This window comes from Stegostoma tigrinum, chromosome 2 (assembly GCF_030684315.1).
Source record: "Stegostoma tigrinum isolate sSteTig4 chromosome 2, sSteTig4.hap1, whole genome shotgun sequence".
NCBI lineage: Eukaryota > Metazoa > Chordata > Chondrichthyes > Orectolobiformes > Stegostomatidae > Stegostoma > Stegostoma tigrinum.
This window is the reverse complement of record NC_081355.1, coordinates 150,554,325-150,572,567: the sequence shown is the minus strand read 5'-3', so window position 1 is coordinate 150,572,567 and position 18,243 is coordinate 150,554,325. Positions and strand designations below refer to the sequence as shown.

Sequence of the window (18,243 nt, the reverse complement as noted above, 5' to 3'; positions counted from 1 at the left end):
TTTGAGTGGTCTTGGGTAAGAGATTCCCATGAGTCAGTGGAAATGTCACGTATGTTCAGGAAGCTTTGCCTTTGAAGCATTTGCTGTACCCTGCTGCTAACTGCTTGTTCAGGAATCATAACGGACCTTACAGCATTGAACCTGCTTGATCCTTCCATCCTGTCCCAGAGTAGACAGACAGTCATGGAGTCATACAGCACAGAAACAGGCCCTTCAGTCCAACTCATCCATGCCAGCCAAGTTTCCCAAACTGAACCAGTCCCACTTGTCTGCATTTGGCCCATATCCCTCTAAACTTTCCTATTCAGATACCTATCCAAAAGTCTTTTAAATGTTGTGACTGTACCTGTAACTACCACTTACTCAGATAGTTCATTCCACATACAAACCTTCTATGTGAAAATGTAGCCAACCACCACCCCCCCCCCCCAAATCCCCCACCCCAGATCCCTTTCAAATCCTTCTCCTCTCACCTTAAAAAGACGCCTCTTAGTTTTGAATTCTCCCACCTGAGGGGAAAGACCTTTGCTGTTCACCTTACCTATACCTGTCATAATTTTATTATTCTCTGTACGATCACCCCTCGACCTCCTGGGCTGCAGAGGAATAAGTCCCAGCCTGTTCAGCTTCTCCTTCTAATTCAAACTCTCCAGGCCAGGCAACATCCCTGTAAATGTTTTCCGCACCTTTTTCAATATAATAATATCCTTCCTATGGCAGAACAACCAGAACTCTACATAGTACTCCAAGAGTGGCCTCACCATCATCCTGTTCAACCTCAACATGACATCCCAACTCCGATACTCAATGGTCTAAGCCTTTCAGCTCTTTTTTTAAAACTGCTAATCCACCCTGCTCCATTTCACATATCCACTTACAGTAAAATAAATTCTTTCCACTCCCAAAGGTCCATTTGATTTTGATACTCTTAAGTTCTGCACTCACACAATTCAACAATCTGTTTCCATTTCCACAGTGTACTAAAATCTAAAACTTTTAATTTATTTGTAATACTGCTGGCAGGTTATATATTGAGTTTGTTTATTCAGTCCACCTGTAGCAAATAAATTCCTTTAAGATAATTTTAGGGAAGGGGAAGTACAATGGGGAGAAAAATGAAGGTCAGAACAGGAATGTAAAAGTCGTTATCGCTGCCCCATTTTCCCCGCTATTGTCACAGCTAATTTGTCAGCTGATTCAGAAACAAGAAGCCAGATTTGAGTGAGGGTCTCCATCTGCTTTAATTCCTAATCTTTGGGGAATGGCTTTGCCTCAAACCCCACCGTTGCCCCTCCCACTTGATTTGCGTCCATAAATGAAACCATAGCATTCTCAGATACAGAAGGACATCTGTCATGGCCATTTCAGAGGTGCTGATGGTGAGAAACCTGACTCGGGAAATCTATCTCTTAGCATAGATCCATTTTTGGAGCAGACGACTTTTACTGTTTCACATTCCTTGAGCATTACTTTAGAGTTGCAAGTGTTTGTTATTTTCTAAGTCTGTGTCCTATTTACATTTGCTGTCAAAGTTTTGACCATTTCCATCCAGATTTGTTCTTATTAAGGAGCCAGTTCACTGTGGCATCAAATCCACAGACGCCTGTATCTTATACCAAGGCTGTTTTCTTCATCTGTGAGTGGTAGCAGGCTATTTTCCCCAGAAGCATGTCAAACATTAACAATTCTATCCTCACTATCCACCACATACACAGGTCATGAAACGTAGGAGCAGAAGTAGGCTATTTGTCTATCAAGTCTGCTGCTTCATTCAATGAGATTATGGCTTTTCTGATAATCCTCAACTCCACTTTCCTGTTTCTCCCCATAACCCTGGATTCCCCATATGATTAAAAATCCATCTCAGTCTTAAATAACCTCACACTTCTGCCTCTACTGGCCTCTGTGGTAAAGAATTCTGTAGATTCACAATGCTCTGCAGGGAAGAAAATGTCCTTCTCATCTGTTCTAATTAGGTGACCCTTTACTCTGAGATTATGTCCTGTGGTCCCAGATTCTCCCACAAGGGGAATTAATCTCTCCCCATCTATCCTGGTAAGCTCCAAAAGAATCTTATTGGTTTCAAGAATTTTTGCACAATCGGGAATGACATCCTGGCCAATCTTAAGTGCTGAGTAAGGAGACAGGTTTTCAGTATCCACACCTGTCCCATCTGAGATCAGCTACTCAGTACATCAAGGGAAAGAATCTAGTGTAGATTTTGAGTAGTTCTCTTGTTAGTGGAGGCTCAACAAAACAAAAGGCCTCTCTTGAAAAATACCAAAGTATACTGTGGATGTTGGAAATCAGAAACAAAAACTGAAATTGCTGTAAAAACTTGGCAGTCTGGCCGCACCTGTTAAGATAAAGCAGAGTTAATGTTTCCGGTCCAGTGACCCTTCTTCAGAACTCCCAGGCCTCTGCTGTACTGTATGATTCTATGATACCAAGCCTTAGAGTTTTTTTTGGTTTGTATTCTCCCTTTCCCTACTGGCTGTTAATTAGCTCTTTTCTGGCTGTACAAATTTTGCTAACGCAACTGCATATGTACAAAAAGCCAAAGTTATGGTTGAAACGGCTGAAGTCCTGAGAGCCACTTTTCAAGAAACCGCCAAAACTAAGATTACATAGTATTTCCATGCACAGAAACAGGTCACTTGATCCAAATGGTTCATGCTGGTACTTACGTTTCACACACACAAACTTCTGCTAACACTACTTCACCACAGCGAACCAAAGTAAGTACTAGTCTTTTCGGCTTCATACGTTCTTCCAGATTCTCCTTAAATCCTTGTTATTCGTGTTCCATTTTCTCACCACTCTTTAAGCAAAGAAGTTTCTCCCAACTTCCTTATTATATTCACTTGTGACTATCTCGTATGTTCCTGCATTATAGCAGAGATTAGATTTCAAGAATACTTAATTGACTGTAGAACTATTTGGGGCACCCTGGCTTGAAACAGATTTTATATAAATGCAAGATTTTCTTTTTTTTTTAACATCCCCCAATATATAAAATTCCAGGATAGAAAAGAAAGTTGATTACCAAATAGTAACCTTATTAGCAACCCAAGTCTTTAAAAGCATGATATTAACAGGAGAAAGGACAGCTGTGACAGCCCCGTTGGTCTTAGCAGAAGGTGGGATCTCCACAATAAGTGAGTTGGTGCAAGAAACGGCAACATAGCTGCCATGTTATTGGACTAGTAACCCAGAGGCCTGGTCCAAATGTGCACAGATTTGAGTTCAAATCCCACCAGTGACCACTGGAGAATTTTGGATCAGTTCAGTACTTAGGTGAGCAAGAGGTGGTATAGAAAAACAGTGGCCGACAAGATTAGGGAGATTCTCAAGATATTCTACAAGTATATCAAGGGGAAGAGGACAACTAGGGAAAGAGTGGGGCCCATTAGTGACCAAGGGGACTATCTGTGCATGAACCCAGCAGACACTGAAGTGTTAAACATGTATTTCACATCTGTCTTTACTCGGGAGGAGGATATAAGTACGGAACTCGAGAAGATGTATTCTGAAGTTCTTGAGCAGACTGATTTAAGATGTGAGGAGTTATTGGAGGTTTTGCGGGGATAAACATGGACAAATCCCCAGGTCCTGAAGTTGTACCCCAGGCTGCTGTGGGAGACAGGAGAGAAAATCACAGGGGCCCTGAACCAAACTTTTAAATCCTCTCTGGTTTCAGGAAAGAGGCCAGAAGACTGGAGGACAGCTAATGTGGTTCCACTTTACAAGAAGGGTGGTAGAGATAGACCAGTGGGTCTTACATCAGTGGTGGGGAAGCTATTGTAGAAAATAATGATGGAGAAAATTAATCTCTGTTTAGAGAAGCAAGGTTTGATCAAGGACAGTCAGCATAGCTTTGTCAGAGGGAGTCATGTCTAACAAATTTGAATTTTTCAAGGCAGTGAGTAAGTGTGTAGATGAGAAGGATGGTTGATATAGTTTGCCTGGATTTCAGCAAGGCCTTTGACAAAGTCCAACACGGAAAATGGACGGATAAAGAAAGTAAAAGCTCATGGGATCCAGGGTAACTTGACAAGGTGAGTAATAATTGGCTTCGTGGAAGAAACAGAGGGCTGTGGTAGAAGGCTGTTTGTGTGACTGGGGGCCAGTGTAGGAAACTGGGGCTAGTCTTTTCTCCCAGGTTAGGGGTGTCCAAAACTAGAGGGCATAGGTTTAAAGTGAGAGGGGAAAGATTTAAAAGGGAGCGAGGGGCAACATTTTCACAGAGGGTGGAACGTGTATGGAATGTGCTGTCAGAGCAGGTAGTGGGGGCTGGTATATTAACACAATTTAAAAGGCACCTGGATTGGTACGTGAACAGCAAGGGTTTAGAGGGATAGAGCCAAATGCTGGCAAATGGGACTAGATTAATTTAGAACATCTTGTCAGCAGGACCGAATTAGACCAAAGGGTCTGCTTCTGAGTGTACAACTCTTGACTCTGTGACTAGTGTAGATATGGTGTATTTTTGGTGGTACAGACTCATTGCGTGTACAGCCTCTTCTGTACTGTGATAATAACTAAATAATGGTGATCAAGTAACTAGCTGATTACACTGGTGGCTCTGATCTCCATAATTACAAGACGCTTTGAGAGATTAGTAATGGCTCATATGAGCTGTAGCCCTCCAGCCTGCCGTTATTCCTTCCAATTTGCCTAGCGGCGCAATAGGTCTACGGCAGATGCCACATCCCTAACCCTATACTCATTCGTGGAACATCTGGATAATAAGGATATCTACATCAGGTTTCTACTTATTGACTACAGTTCCACCTTCAACACCATAATCCCAACCAAACTCATCACCAAATAGGTCTCTGCTCCATCCTCTGTAACTGCATCGTTAACTTCCTGACCGACAGACCACAATCAGTGAAGGCAGGCAACAGCACTTCCTCCACCACAATCGCAGGGATGCATACTCAACCTCCTACTGTACTCTGCACACTCATGACTGTGTGGCCAACTTCTGGCTGAATTTCATCTACAGGTTCACTGACAATACCACCATTATAGGCCAGATATCAAACAGTGACAAGATACATTACAGGAAAGCCATACGGTGCTTGGTGGTGTGGCGCAAAGACAACAGTCTCTCTCTTAATGATAGCAAAACCCAACAGCTGATCATGTACTTCCGGAAACAAGGACCAGGGAGCCTAGATGGAGAGGGCTGACAGCACCAAGTTCCTAGGTGTGACCATCATCAACCATATTTCCTGAACCATCCAAATTTGTGATGGCCAGGAAGGCACAACAAAGCCTCTTCTCCCTCAGGAGGCTAAGGAAATTTGGCATGTCCATAAGGACTCTCAGCAACTTTTACAGCTGCACCATAGAAAACATTCTATCTGGATGCATCAACTCCTCTGCCCAGGACTGTAAGAAACTACAGAAGATCGTAAACACAGCCCAGTCCATCATGCAAGCCAACCTTCCATCCATTGACTCTATGTACATTTCCCGCTGCCTCAGAGAGCAAACCAACGTCATTGAAGACCCCTCCTACACCAGTTATAATTTCTTCTGACCTCTTTTGTCAGGCGCGGGATACAAATGCTTCAACACAGGTACCAACAGGTTCAAGAACAGCTCCTTCCCCGCTGTTATTAGATTTCTGAATGGATCTCTCAAATTTCAAATCTAATGTTGATCCTGCTTTTTCTACACTTTCTTTGCAGCTGTAACTTTGTATCCGTCGCAGTATTCAATCACCCTGTAATGCTTACATGTTATGATCTGCCTGTACTGCACGCAAAACCTTTCTCTGTATCTAAGTACGTGACAATGATAAATCAAATCAAATCAAAAAAGTCCATCTAGTTCAGTGATGGAAGGAAATTTTCCATTCTTATCCTGTCTGGCTGACATGTATCAACTCCTGAAGGAAGAGAGTTTTGGAAGATCGTGATCAATTGAGAACTTCTTTGCTGGCTTATGTATTTACTGGAAACCAGCAACTTCTGGAGGTATATCTATCTTCAGTCTCATTACTTTCTCCATTACCATTCGTTAAACTTACAGTCTATTCCTACCATTGATTTATTTCTCATTCCTTCAACTGTAAGAAAATTAAGCAAGCTGCTTAAACACTTCCTGTTAAGAACACGAAGGTACATTTATTACTAAATGAGGCAAATGCATTGAACACATTTAGATCTAGTAATCAGCTGCATTTGTTTGCAATGTATACATGTTCACTGAAGTGACGGTGAACAGTGATGGCTAACTGATGTCTTCCTGCTATGCAGATATTAATAGTTCGTGTATTCTTTGGGCAGGCACCTCTGGCTGTATCTGCAACCGGGAACTTCCCTGGCAATGTAAACCAATCTTGATGGAAAAAAAACGAATATACAGAGTTGATACATGCCAGACTTCTGACCTTACGATGGAGAATGCCAAATTGCTGGTAATTTATTCAGACGAATCTTGTATCTTCATCTGCTCACTTTTGCATGTGCTTTTGCTCCACAAAATGGGTTCCTGGTGGAATGACTGCAACATTGCTTTTGATTAATTTTTTTCCAGAACTTGCATCAACAAAACTGAAAATGTTTGCTGAATATGAAAGCTGGTATTGAGGTTACCAGTGGGATAGTAACTCATTTTCTTGATCACTTGAACCTTATAAGACACTTGGCACATCACCTCTACTGTTGGAAGTCTGCCTCCTATAGGGTAGATTTGCAATCTTTGATAGCTGGTTGCATGCAGTAAAGTGAGTTTTATTTGGAGTCAACCTTAACAGTTGCTGGGTCTATTGGAAAGGAGCCACCCTTACAAACTGAGTTTAATCCCTTTCATTGACATGTAGACATCAGAAAAGGTACAACTGTTTCTGGTCCCAACTGCTTCCTGTATTCATTGTCCCTCTTGCAACATTACTGTAATTGATCCAGCCTTGAAGTGGGCTCCATCTGGGATTAAAACCTCCAAGAGTCATTTAAGGCACAGTCAGGTAGCGTAATAAGAGTGAGCGCAGATGAGCTGAGTGACTTGCCTCATTTGACATGTTGCATGACTTTTGCTCCTCAGTCCTCTTAACTTAAAAACGGCAAGAGAGAAACCAAATGATTGGGCTCATTGGGTGGGTATCAGACAATGACTAGTTTGCAATAGTCTGGGCTGATGTGGCACTGAATTAGGTTTGTCCTTTCCTCTTTTACCATGTCTGTTCTGCAAATGCTTCCTTAACAATAAATAAAAAACAGCTGAAGCACTCAATTTAAGTTTTCTCTTTGTGCTGTCGAAGAGCCTGTAGGAAGACGTGCTTCACTTGGCCCATTGTGTCATGGTATAATTTCAGGTCTTCTTCTTTGGCTTTTAAAGTGCTTTGCAATGCTGTCTTTAAGGCTTCATTCTCATCCATCTGTATGGCGAGTCTGAAATAAAATAAAACACAGCTTTACATTCAGATTAAACCATCAACACAAATTGATAACTTGAGAATACAACAATTTCAGGGTAATACAGAAAGGAGGAGACTAGGGATAAATGGTTACGGGTATATATATCCTACTGGAACAGGCTCTTCAACCCACCAAGCCTACACTGATACCTATTCTTTGGACTGTTACTTCTTGCCCATTCGCGGTTTCTATGCCTCTGCTCACCTCCCATTCATGTGTCAATCAGGATACGCCATAAATGTTGCTAACATTCCTGCTTCCACCACCTCCACTGGCAGTGTGTTCCAGGCGCCCACCACCCTCTGCATGAAAAGTTTTCCCTGCACTTCTCCCCTAAACTTTTCACCTCTCACCTTGAACCTGTCCCTCTTGAAGTTGACCTTTCCTCCCTGGGAAAAAGCTTCTGACTATGTACCCTATCTATGCCTCTCATAATTTTGTAGACTTGTATCAGGTCACCCCTCATCCTGCTTCTTTCCAGTGAAAACAATCCAAGTTTATCCAACCTCTCCTCATAACTAAACCCGCCAGACGATGTGCTTCTGAGGCTTTATAAGGCTCTAGTTAGGCCCCATTTAGAATACTGTGTCCAATTTTGGGCCCCACACCTCAGGAGGGACATACTAGCCCTGGAGCGTATCCAGCGGAGATCACACGGATGATCCCTGGAATGGTAGGTTTAACGTATGATGAACAGCTAAGGATCCTGGGATTGTGCTCGTTCGAGTTTAGAAGGTTGAGGGGAGATCTAATAGAAACTTAGAAGATAATGTATGGTTTAGAAGGGGTGGACGCTAGGAAGTTGTTTCCGTTAGGCGGGGAGACTAGGACCCGTGGGCACAGCCTTAAAATTAGAGGGGGTAAATTTAAAACTGAAATGAGACGACATTTCTTCAGCCAGAGAGTGGTGGGCTTGTGGAATTCATTGCTGCAGAGTGCAGTGGAGGCCGGGACGTTGGATGCCTTCAAGGCAGAGATCGACAAATTCTTGATCTCAGAAGGAATCAAGGGCTACGGGGAGAGTGCAGGGAAGTGGTGTTGAAATGCCCATCAGCCATGATTTAAATGGCGGAGTGGACTTGATGGGCCGAATGGCCTTACTTCCACTCGTACGTCTTATGGTCTAAACCTCTGCACCCTCTCCAAAGCATCTATATCCTGTTGGTAGTGAGGCAACCAGAACTGCATGTAATATTTCAAATATGGTCTAACTGAAGGATATATAATGTATGATCAATTTTGGAATTCAGATTTCTTTCCAAAATAGAAAGGAAGACAATTGAATTTTGCTTAGTACTGTGAAGTTTTCTTTGTCGCATAAAAGATCAGGAAGTATTTTGGACAGTGACCTAAATACAGAATTTCTAATTTCATCCTTACCTGGTCTGGCCTACATGTGACTGCAGAACCACAGGAATGTGGTTGACTTTTAACTGTCCTCTGGACAATGAAGGATGGGAATAAATGCTAATCTAAGCAAAGATGCCCATAGCCCATGAATGAATTAAAAAATGTTTTCTTACTATTGAATTTATGACAGATAGCACATTTGATCTTGACTTCAGAACTGATAGCTCAAAGTTTGAGCTCAGGACAGTTTTGCTTCTAGCAGGAGAACCCTATTTTTCGATTCAGTTCAGGGGGGAAAAAGTCACCTTCAGCAAAAGTAGTCTCTAGACTGTGAGGGATCCAATCTGCGATAGCTTGGAAAAAGTCTTCAAGTTGTTAGAACTAAGTAAGTTTAGACAATCAGATATCTCAGATTAGACCATTGTAAAACATTCATGACAGGACTCAAAGGAATTTTCAAACAAATGAACAGCCTTAGCAGTCCACGGGAAAAAAACTGGGAAGTATCATCTAAGATTTAAAAAGCTGATATATCAAGTGTTATTCTCAAGTAGCTGTACCATGGACACGATGGGCTGAATGACCTCCTTCTGTAAAGTAAGTGGCAGCTGTATCTCAGTTGCAGCACCCTCAAGTGAAGCATGAGGGTCCAAGACCCACTTCAGGAATTCACATAATTTAGGCTTTAGAGTAATATGGAAAGAGTGTCATGATTTAGATGAGATGTTAAAATCAAGGCCCCATTAAGTTGCTCAGATGAGTGTGAATGATCCTAAAGAGGAAATGTCCTCGTATCCTGGCTCATATTTATTCATCACAAAACACTATCAAATTCAGAATATTTAGTGTTTATCTAAATGTTGTTTGTGGGACCTTGCTGTGAGCTATCACATTTGTCAACTACAATGACTGTCTTGCACACCTCAAAAATACTTCATTGCATGTGAAGCACTTTAAGCTCTTCTTCGTTCTCAATCTTGGAAAGTAACCAGGATTACTGCCAAAATCACAGGCTGGAAACCCGACTTTGAAAGAACAAACAAATATAGCAGGGTCATCAGCATGTGCAAGAAAAATGCTGGTTTATATTTTTGAATGGGACTTTTCAATACCCTTTTGCTACTCTCCCATATTTCTACATTCTTATTTTAAATTTTTACCTTAGTCTGAAAGTCTGGGGCTGAAAACAATGGAACAAGGGTAAAGGCATCATCAACACCACTGCAACAGTGGAAAACACATAGCGGTGTTATTTGAAAGTTTCAATCAAGGTCATTAAACCCTAACTTCCTCCCTTTTATTTATCTGATCTTGGACCCAACTATAAAATGCTTCTTCTTTGTTCCACATTGTACTTCACTAAAACGGAGGGCTCCTTTTCAGATTTATTTGGGTAACATGTGACTAAGGAACTACAGTACGATATCTGAATAAAGCTATTGTACATGCACATTATGTCTTTAAATTATACACAATTATAAATGTTTAAAAGTTCACCCAACTTTAAAATAAAGAAACCATAGTTTCTAGGGATGTACAACCAGTAGTACAAGAAGGCAACTCACCATTACTTCCTCAAAGGCAGTAGGGTATGGGCAATAAATGCTAACCTTGCCAATAATACCCACATCCCATTTTAAAAAACCACACAACAGGTCACAAGTCAAAGAACAGAGCTACAGGTTTATTTCTCACCGTTGAGCGCAGCTGAACAGGTGAGACAGCATGTTTCATTAACCTCTAAATAAGGGAATTGAAATGTTAAAGAGTTGTTTCCACTCTCTAAACACCATAGATAGTCGACAATTTGAGCTTCTATTCTACACTGTGAATTCCTTTTATTGAATTTTTGTACAAAGTGAAGGAAGCCTTTATTTATCTTTTATTCATCCACACTCAAAGAGAAAAAGCATCTGTGCTTATACACGATGAATTCTATTTACAGTTTAAAACTTTAATGCAAGAAGCTGCTGTAGCATGATAATGGGCTTGAGATCGGTATGACAGGTCGGCACAACATCGAGGGCCAAAGGGCCTGTACTGTGCTGTAATGTTCTATGATCTCAGGTAAGCCATTGCAGATCGGTAACAAACAACACATACAAATAAACAAGACAAGAAATCAGAATGTTACTTTATCAATTTTTAATGAGAGCTGGATGTTACTAGTGGGGCCAATATTTATTGTCCGTCCCTAATTGCCCGCAAGAAGGTGCGGATAGCTACCTTCTTCAACTGTTCCAGCCCATGGTATGTAGATGTAACCACAGTGCTGTCGCAAAGGGAGTTCCAGGATTTTGAGCCAGTAACAGGGAAGGAACAGTGATATCCAAGTTGGGATGGTTAGCAGCTATGAGAATTTGCCATTGACAGTGGGTTCCCATTTGTTTCCTGCTATGTTCTTCTAGGTAATAGAGGTCACAGATTTGAAAGTGCTGTGTAGGAGTCTTGGTGAGTTATAGCAGTGCACATCTTTTACACTGATGCTACTCTGCATTGGTACTGAAGAGATTGGGTGTGATGTAGGGCTGCCAGTCAAGAAGCTGTTTTTCCCATTCTTGAGATAAAGTGTGGAGCTGGATGAACACAGCAGGCCAAGCAGCATCTCAGGAGCACAAAAGCTGACGTTTCAGGCCTAGACCCTTCATCAGAGAGGGGGATGGGGAGAGGGGGAGGTGGACCAAAGATGGATAGAGGAGAAGATAGGTGGAGAGGAGAGTATAGGTGGGGAGATAGGGAGGGGATAGGTCAGTCCGGGGAGGACGGACAGGTCAAAGAGGCGGGATGAGGTTAGTAGGTGGGAAATGGAGGTGCGGCTTGAGGTGGGAGGAGGGGATGGGTGAGAGAAAGAAGAGGTTAGGGAGGCAGGGATGAGCTGGGCTGGTTTTGGGATGCAGTGGGGGGAGCGGACGAGATGGGCTGGTTTTGGGATGCAGTGGAGCAAGAGGAGATTTTGAAGCTTGTGAAGTCCACATTGATACCATTAGTCTGCAGGGTTCCCAAGCGGAATATGAGTTGCTATTCCTGCAACCTTCAGGTGGCATCATTGTGGCAGTGCAGGAGGCCCATGATGGACATGTCATCTAAGGAATGGGAGGTTAAAATGGTTCGCGACTGGGAGGTGCAGTTGCTTATTGTGAACCGAGCGGAAGTGTTCTGCAAAGCGGTCCCCAAGCCTCCGCTTGGTTTCCCCAATGTAGAGGAAGCCACAACGGGTACAGTGGATACAATATACCACATTGGCAGATGTGCAGCTTAACATCTGCTTGATATGGAAAGTCATCTTGGGGCCTGGGATGGGGGTGAGGGAGGAGATGTGGGGGCAAGTGTAGCACTTTCTGCGGTTGCAGGGGAAGGTGCCGGGTGTGGTGGGGTTGGAGGGGAGCGTGGAGCGGACAAGGGAGTCCCGGAGAGAGTGGTCTCTCTGGAATGCCGACAAGGGTGGGGATGGAAAAATGTCTTGGGTGGTGGGGTCAGATTGTAGATGGCGGAAGTGTCGGAGGATGATGCGTTGTATCTGGTGGTTGGTGGGGTGGTATGTGAGGACTAGGGGGATTCTCTTTGGGTGGTTATTGCGGGGGCCGGGTGTGAGGGATGTGTTGCGGGAAATGTGGGAGACACGGTCAAGGGCGTTCTTGACCACTGTGGGGGGGAATAGCTGCAGTCCTTGAAGAACACGGACATCTGGGATGGGGGAGTGGAATGCCTCACCCTGGGAGCAGATGCAGCAGAGGCAAAGGAATTGGGAATAGGGGATGGAATTTTTGCAGGAGGGTGGGTTGGAGGAGGTGCATTCTAGGTAGCTGTGGGAGTCGGTGGGCTTGAAATGGACATCAGTTATCTTCAATCCACCTCCCCCTCTCTCCCCATCCCCCTCTCTGATGAAGGGTCTAGGCCCGAAACGTCAGCTTTTGTGCTCCTGAGATGCTGCTTGGCCTGATGTGTTCATCCAGCTTCACACTTTGTTATATTGGATTCTCCAGCATCTGCAGTTCCCGTTATCTCTGATCATAATTTCCCTTTCTTGAGTTTTGCTTGAGCCTTACTCATCCAGACAAGTGGAAAGTATTCTATCATAATCCCACTTTATGCCTGTCAGTGGTTAACAGGCTTTGGAGACATAAGGTGAGTTACTCGCCACAGAAGTCCTAGCTCTGATCTGCTCTTATAGCCACAGTAACCTCCTTAAACCATTGCACTCCATATGGTGTAGGTACATGCACAGATACAATGTTGTTCCAAATCAGGATACTGTGTGGTAGACAGGAGCCTCCCATAATCACCACAACCCTTTCCCAACCCGATGTAATAGACCGTTCCCGGCAGGAACTCTCATTTGACATGGCTATATTCACATGTCCTTACCACGTTCAAATAAGTACACAACATACTCTCAACATAAGCACTGTTGGATGGATGTAATTAGGGACCAAACATCGTGCTTTATATTTTCATGTAGCTCAGTCTCGTGGATTTCCCAATAATCTGTAATTTCTTGAGTGGTTTTGTGAAAAAATAGGAATTATATAGGAATATACTGATATAAAATTATTCTACCATATTTAAGTAGCTCATTATGTTGTACCAGCACAAGGATGTAGACCTCTGTAAAACAAAAACAGCTTACCGGGTATTCAGTTCTTCCACTTGAATATCCAAAGTTGAGGTCAACGGCCTCCCAGGAGGTAGGTCCCCACTACCACACAAGCTCTGACATTGACGGACGGAGCTGCTGGATGAAACTTCATTGAGGAAAACAGGACAGAGATGAGTTTTAATTTAGCAATGGTCAGAGAAGTAGGAAGTGAATTTGATATGTGCAGGCTTTCAAAACCCATTTGATAACATCAACTGCATTTTATACAAACCACCTGTCAACTTCTAAAGAACTCAACATTGGGCGTCTCTTATAAATGGTGGCAAATGCAATTCCACCAGTCTTGATACTCTGACCAATTTCACCCGTTCAGTAAAAACAGCTCAGACTGAAGAAACTCAGTAGGTCTGTCAGCATCTTGATACAAGCACAACGGGCATGTGCCTGATCTAAGCATGGCCATTCCACTGCTGACCACTAACCCAAGCAGACTGGCCCCATCCAACCTGAACACTCTGCGCTCCTGAAAGCCCTGGGTATTTCACCTTGATGTGCTCCCCTGTCCCAGGTACTGATTCATTTGGGAAAAACTTGATAGTGAAATGTTCCATTAGCAGAATCATATTTCTCACTCACATTTATTTTCTGGTTTCAACTGCTGCCTGTATTCTAACTCACAGCAAACACCATTCATCAGTTGCCACTCTGCTCAGTGACTGGCAACACCTGAAGTTTGAAATACACAGCATTTTCAAAGCCCTCCCTAGCTGTAGCCATTGAACACTTGAGATTCTCTGTCCCTCAAATTCTAATGTTTTCTGCACTCATGATCAATTTTCATCACTTCAAAACTGATGGCCGTGCTTTCAACTGTTTAAGCCCCATGCTGTGGAATTACATCTATAAATCTCATCAGCACTCTCCCTCTCTTCCTTTGACACTCTTCAAAATCCAACCTGTTCCTACACTTCTTTATCTGCTTCAGTTTCATCTTTTGTCTGTTCACATTGATGTGAACACTAATAGGATGTATTACTACTGTGGAAATGCAAGTTGTTGTTGACCTTGAAGGAAGACAGAATCAACATGATCATTGCTTTTGTTGTTATGCACTCAAAGTGAGACTTGATTCTACTTTGGATTGGGAGACACTTCTGCCGCTCCAATTACAAACCTGAAGAAAACTCCCATTGCACTGCATCAATGCTAACTCTCAAATTCCTACATTACTTGTTCTAGATTGGAGATCAGGCAAGCAACAGCCTGACAGTAATGCACACGGAATCAAATCTTACACTCAATGTTCCACACACCATTTCCACCCCTAGGAATGTTTTGTTCCACCAGCAGGACACTGATATGAGGGAGTTGCCCTGACGGTCATCAACATTGACTGCGGACTGTATGAAGCGTCATGGCATCAGGTCAAAAATGGGCGAGGAAACTTCCTGTTAATCAACACGTACTCAGCTAATGAATCAGTAATTCTCCATTTTGAACACCACTTGGAGGTATGAGGCAGTATCCTCTACATTGTGCTGTAACAGTTTAGAGTGCTGAATCATCCCTAGTCAGAAAACATTGATAATTTCTGCAGGGGACGAGCAGAAAAGACCAGTTGAATGCTTAAGCATAAGACTACAAATGCACTTACTTGCTTTATTTTTATTTGAAGGTTTGTCATGGGTCTTTCCTGCATCCAGTTTGGCTTTTCCAAGTTGTTGTTCCAAAGTCACAGACCACCGGCGCTGCTCTAGAAGCTTCTGTTCAGTTTCTAAAATCGTGTCATTGCTATCTTCTAACCTAAAGCATAGTCCATTTAAAAGGAGAGGTGACCTTATTAAAAACATTTAAGATTCTTAGGGACTTTAATGTTAGATGCTGAGAGATTGTTTACTCTTGTCGGAGAGTCTAGGACCACAGCGCATAATCACAGAGTAAGGGATTGTACTGTTTAGACAGAGGCCAGAAATGTCTTTTCTCAGAGAATTGTGAATTATAGCAATTCTTTACTGAAGAAGGGCTGTCAAGGCTGGATCATTAAGCATTTTCAAGGAGTGGCAGATTTTTAAGTAGTAAGAAAATTAAGCATTAATGAACAAAGGCAGGAAAATGGAGTTGAGGATTATCAGACCGGCCATGATCTCATTGAATGGTGGAGCAGACTTGATGGACTGACTACCCTTCATCTTATTGTCACTGGTGTTGTCATTAGTTCTTTTAAAGCTCAGCAGACCTCTCAAATTTAGATTGTAAAACTAATTATCTCACTAACTTTAAAAATTCCCTGAAAATATTAAACAATTCTCTTCAACTTAATTTGTGCCCTGATCTTACCTCTTCTGTAGTATGGTAACTAGCTCCATTAGTTTGTCCCTTTCTACTTCTGCGGCTTGGTAAAAGGCTTTATATTCTGTGCATTGTATCTGAAGAGCTTTCACATCAGTTCCATTCACGCTGTGGAGAAGAGAGATCATGTAAAGGATTCACAGCTTCATTACAGAATGCTGTAATTAGCAGGACAGACTAGGATGCAATGGCAAAGCCTTAGAGTGAAGGGAACGCTCTCAGAACAAAGATGAGGAGAAACGTCTTCAGCCAGAGAGTGGTGAATCTTTGGAATTCATTGCCACAGAAGGCTTTGGAGGCCAGGTCATTGAGTATATTTAGGACAGAGTTCGATGAATTCTTGATCATTAAGGGGAGAAGGCAGGAGAACGGGGTTGAGAAACTTATCAGCCATGATTGAATAGCAGAGCAGACCTGATGGGCCAAATGGTCCAATTTCTGCTCCTATATTTTATGGCCTTTTTGGTTTAAATTGATACACTACATGTTAAGGCGTTCAGGGGGCCATTCAGTTTCAGCATACAGTAGAGCGTGATGGTGTTGTCCAATACTTGCTCAATACTCCCCTGACAACGTACCTAAACTCTCCTGTTGGTGCCCCATTTCTAATTACAATAAATTTGAGGTAATCCAAATCTCTCCTATAACCTAAATCACATCAAGATCCATTCACTCTGCTCTCTGAACTATATTAATTCGTGCTCCCGGCAATGAGTCAGTTTTAAAAATTGTTTCTCCTCACCCTATGTCTATAATTTCTTCCAGCCCTACAACGATCCAAGTCATTTGTGCTCTTCCAGCCACATTAAATGAGCACATTCTAAGTCGGGGTTGTGTTCCTAAAAAACCTGATTCTTAAGTTTGGGTTTGGTGACTAAAGTAACTTTTTACTTCTCCTCTAGCCTTTAAGTTGAAATAAAGTACTTTAAATGGTTAAATTCATACACTGGCAAATGAAATAAATTAACATAAAAGATTTCTAAAAATGTAAAAGCAAAATATGATGTTCTAATTACAGTAACAACGTTTTAATCTAGTAACAAAGCTTCAGAGCGGAAACAGCAAGACTGCTTCCTGGGTCTGTGCTGGACATTTTGCTCATCAGGCTCCACTTGCTGGGGCTGTCATTTGTTCCTGTGACCACTGTAAAGTGGTGTTTTCTGGGACCTCCAAAGGTCCCTTCTTAGAGGCCAGTGCTGCTGTCTCTTTGGTCTGAAGGGGCAAATGCTCCTTTGGCTATGGGGATTGGCCTTCCTTCCCATGCCAACTAAGTATTTGTTGTCACTGGGCTCTCACTGACATTTTTTTCTTGCTCTCAGTGATAGTTGCCAGGACTGCAGTGGATGGTGGTTCATGGCCATTGGGGCAGTGTGCCAGAGCTGCTGGGTGCAGGTTGATGGGGCAGAGGGTGATGACCATTCTGGTTTGGATGGAGTTTGGCATTGCTGTGCTGCTGGCTGTGTGGAGCCCATAGTTCTGGCCTCTGCCTCAAATGGCTGATGCTTAGGGAGTCTGCTGAGTTCAGGTGGGGCTGACATTCCTCCAGAAATAGGCGAGATCTGGGTCTGCTGTGCCCTCAGCCATGGTTGATGCCCTGAGGCCCGCAGAGGATGGAGAGCTATCAAGCTAACTCATGGCCAGTTTGCTGAGGGTCTCGGTGTGGCTCCGTCCTGTCTGATGGGTCCTAGGAGCTGCGAGTAGCTGATTGATGATGGCTACAGTGGGTGGGAGTAAGTAGTGGCATCAATGGGCCTGGTGGGTGGGGGCTTCTTGACAGTGGTGTAGCACTGAGTTAGGCCACAAGACAGAAGGCTAGGAACAGCTTTAAGTCTGAGAAAGGGAGAGGTTGAAGCAAAAAAGCACCATTCGGGTTAGGTAATGTAAACATCAAAACTTATCTTGCGACATCAAACAAGATTTCCGATCCTAATGACTTTAAAGCAAAACGTTGCTAAACAGAAGTGTTAAAAATTAACTCCTTATAGTTCCAATTTTAATCACACTAATATTAGCAGCCATGTCTTCAGCTGCTTAGACTTGAAGCTCTCAAAATTTCCTCCCTAAACTCTCCACCTCTCTATTTTTCTCAATTTCAATGCATTGCTTTAAATCTATATTTTTGACCAACATTTTCCTTATTTGCTCTAACATGATACTGAGTGTCAAATTTATCCAACAATCTTCCAGTGAAGCTCAAGTGGACATATTACTATGTTAAAAGGTACTATATAAATGCAAGCTGTTGCTGCCAATCATCCCCAGAGCCATTCAGTAAGAACACTGATTTCATCCAAATAGTATTGGATTATGGCAGTTCAACATTCAGTTTCATGTCCTCTGGGATTGTTTTGACTGGGCTGCATCTAGTTGGTAAGCAGAGGAAACTTCCAATCTATTAATCAGAGGTACTTCTTATAACATTTGTTGACAGGATGTGGCCAGCATTTATTGTGCATCCCTAATGGGCTTTGAGAAGGTGGTGGTGAGTACCTTCTTGTAGTGTTGCAGTTGTTA

General features: G+C 42.7%; 1 protein-coding gene and 1 long non-coding RNA gene across 6 annotated transcripts in view; one reads left to right on the top strand and one right to left on the bottom strand.

Moving 5' to 3' along the window:
• Positions 1–18,243, top strand: part of LOC125446626 (uncharacterized) — a 41,498-nt gene that overhangs the window by 21,372 nt on the left and 1,883 nt on the right. Inside the window, exon 3 of one of the 2 annotated variants that reach the window (XR_007246439.1) lies at positions 6,303–6,682. The exons of the other annotated variant lie outside the window; for it this stretch is intronic. This is a non-coding gene — a long non-coding RNA (uncharacterized LOC125446626). Of the gene's footprint in view, positions 1–6,302; positions 6,683–18,243 lie in introns of those variants that run through there. 2 annotated transcript variants of the gene reach the window in all.
• ccdc13 (coiled-coil domain containing 13) overlaps positions 6,121–18,243 on the bottom strand; it is a 42,393-nt gene continuing 30,270 nt past the window's right edge. For 2 of the 4 annotated variants that reach the window (XM_048520264.2, XM_048520272.2), the window contains 4 exons: positions 15,718–15,837; positions 15,035–15,183; positions 13,411–13,525; positions 6,121–7,406 (listed from right to left, as the gene is read on the bottom strand). In XM_048520264.2, coding sequence (XP_048376221.2) covers positions 7,250–7,406; positions 13,411–13,525; positions 15,035–15,183; positions 15,718–15,837 — 541 coding nt within the window. In that variant the 3' untranslated portion in view covers positions 6,121–7,249. The remainder of the gene's footprint in view (positions 7,407–13,410; positions 13,526–15,034; positions 15,184–15,717; positions 15,838–18,243) is intronic. The other 2 variants (XM_048520281.2, XM_048520289.2) reach the window with 1 other exon arrangement.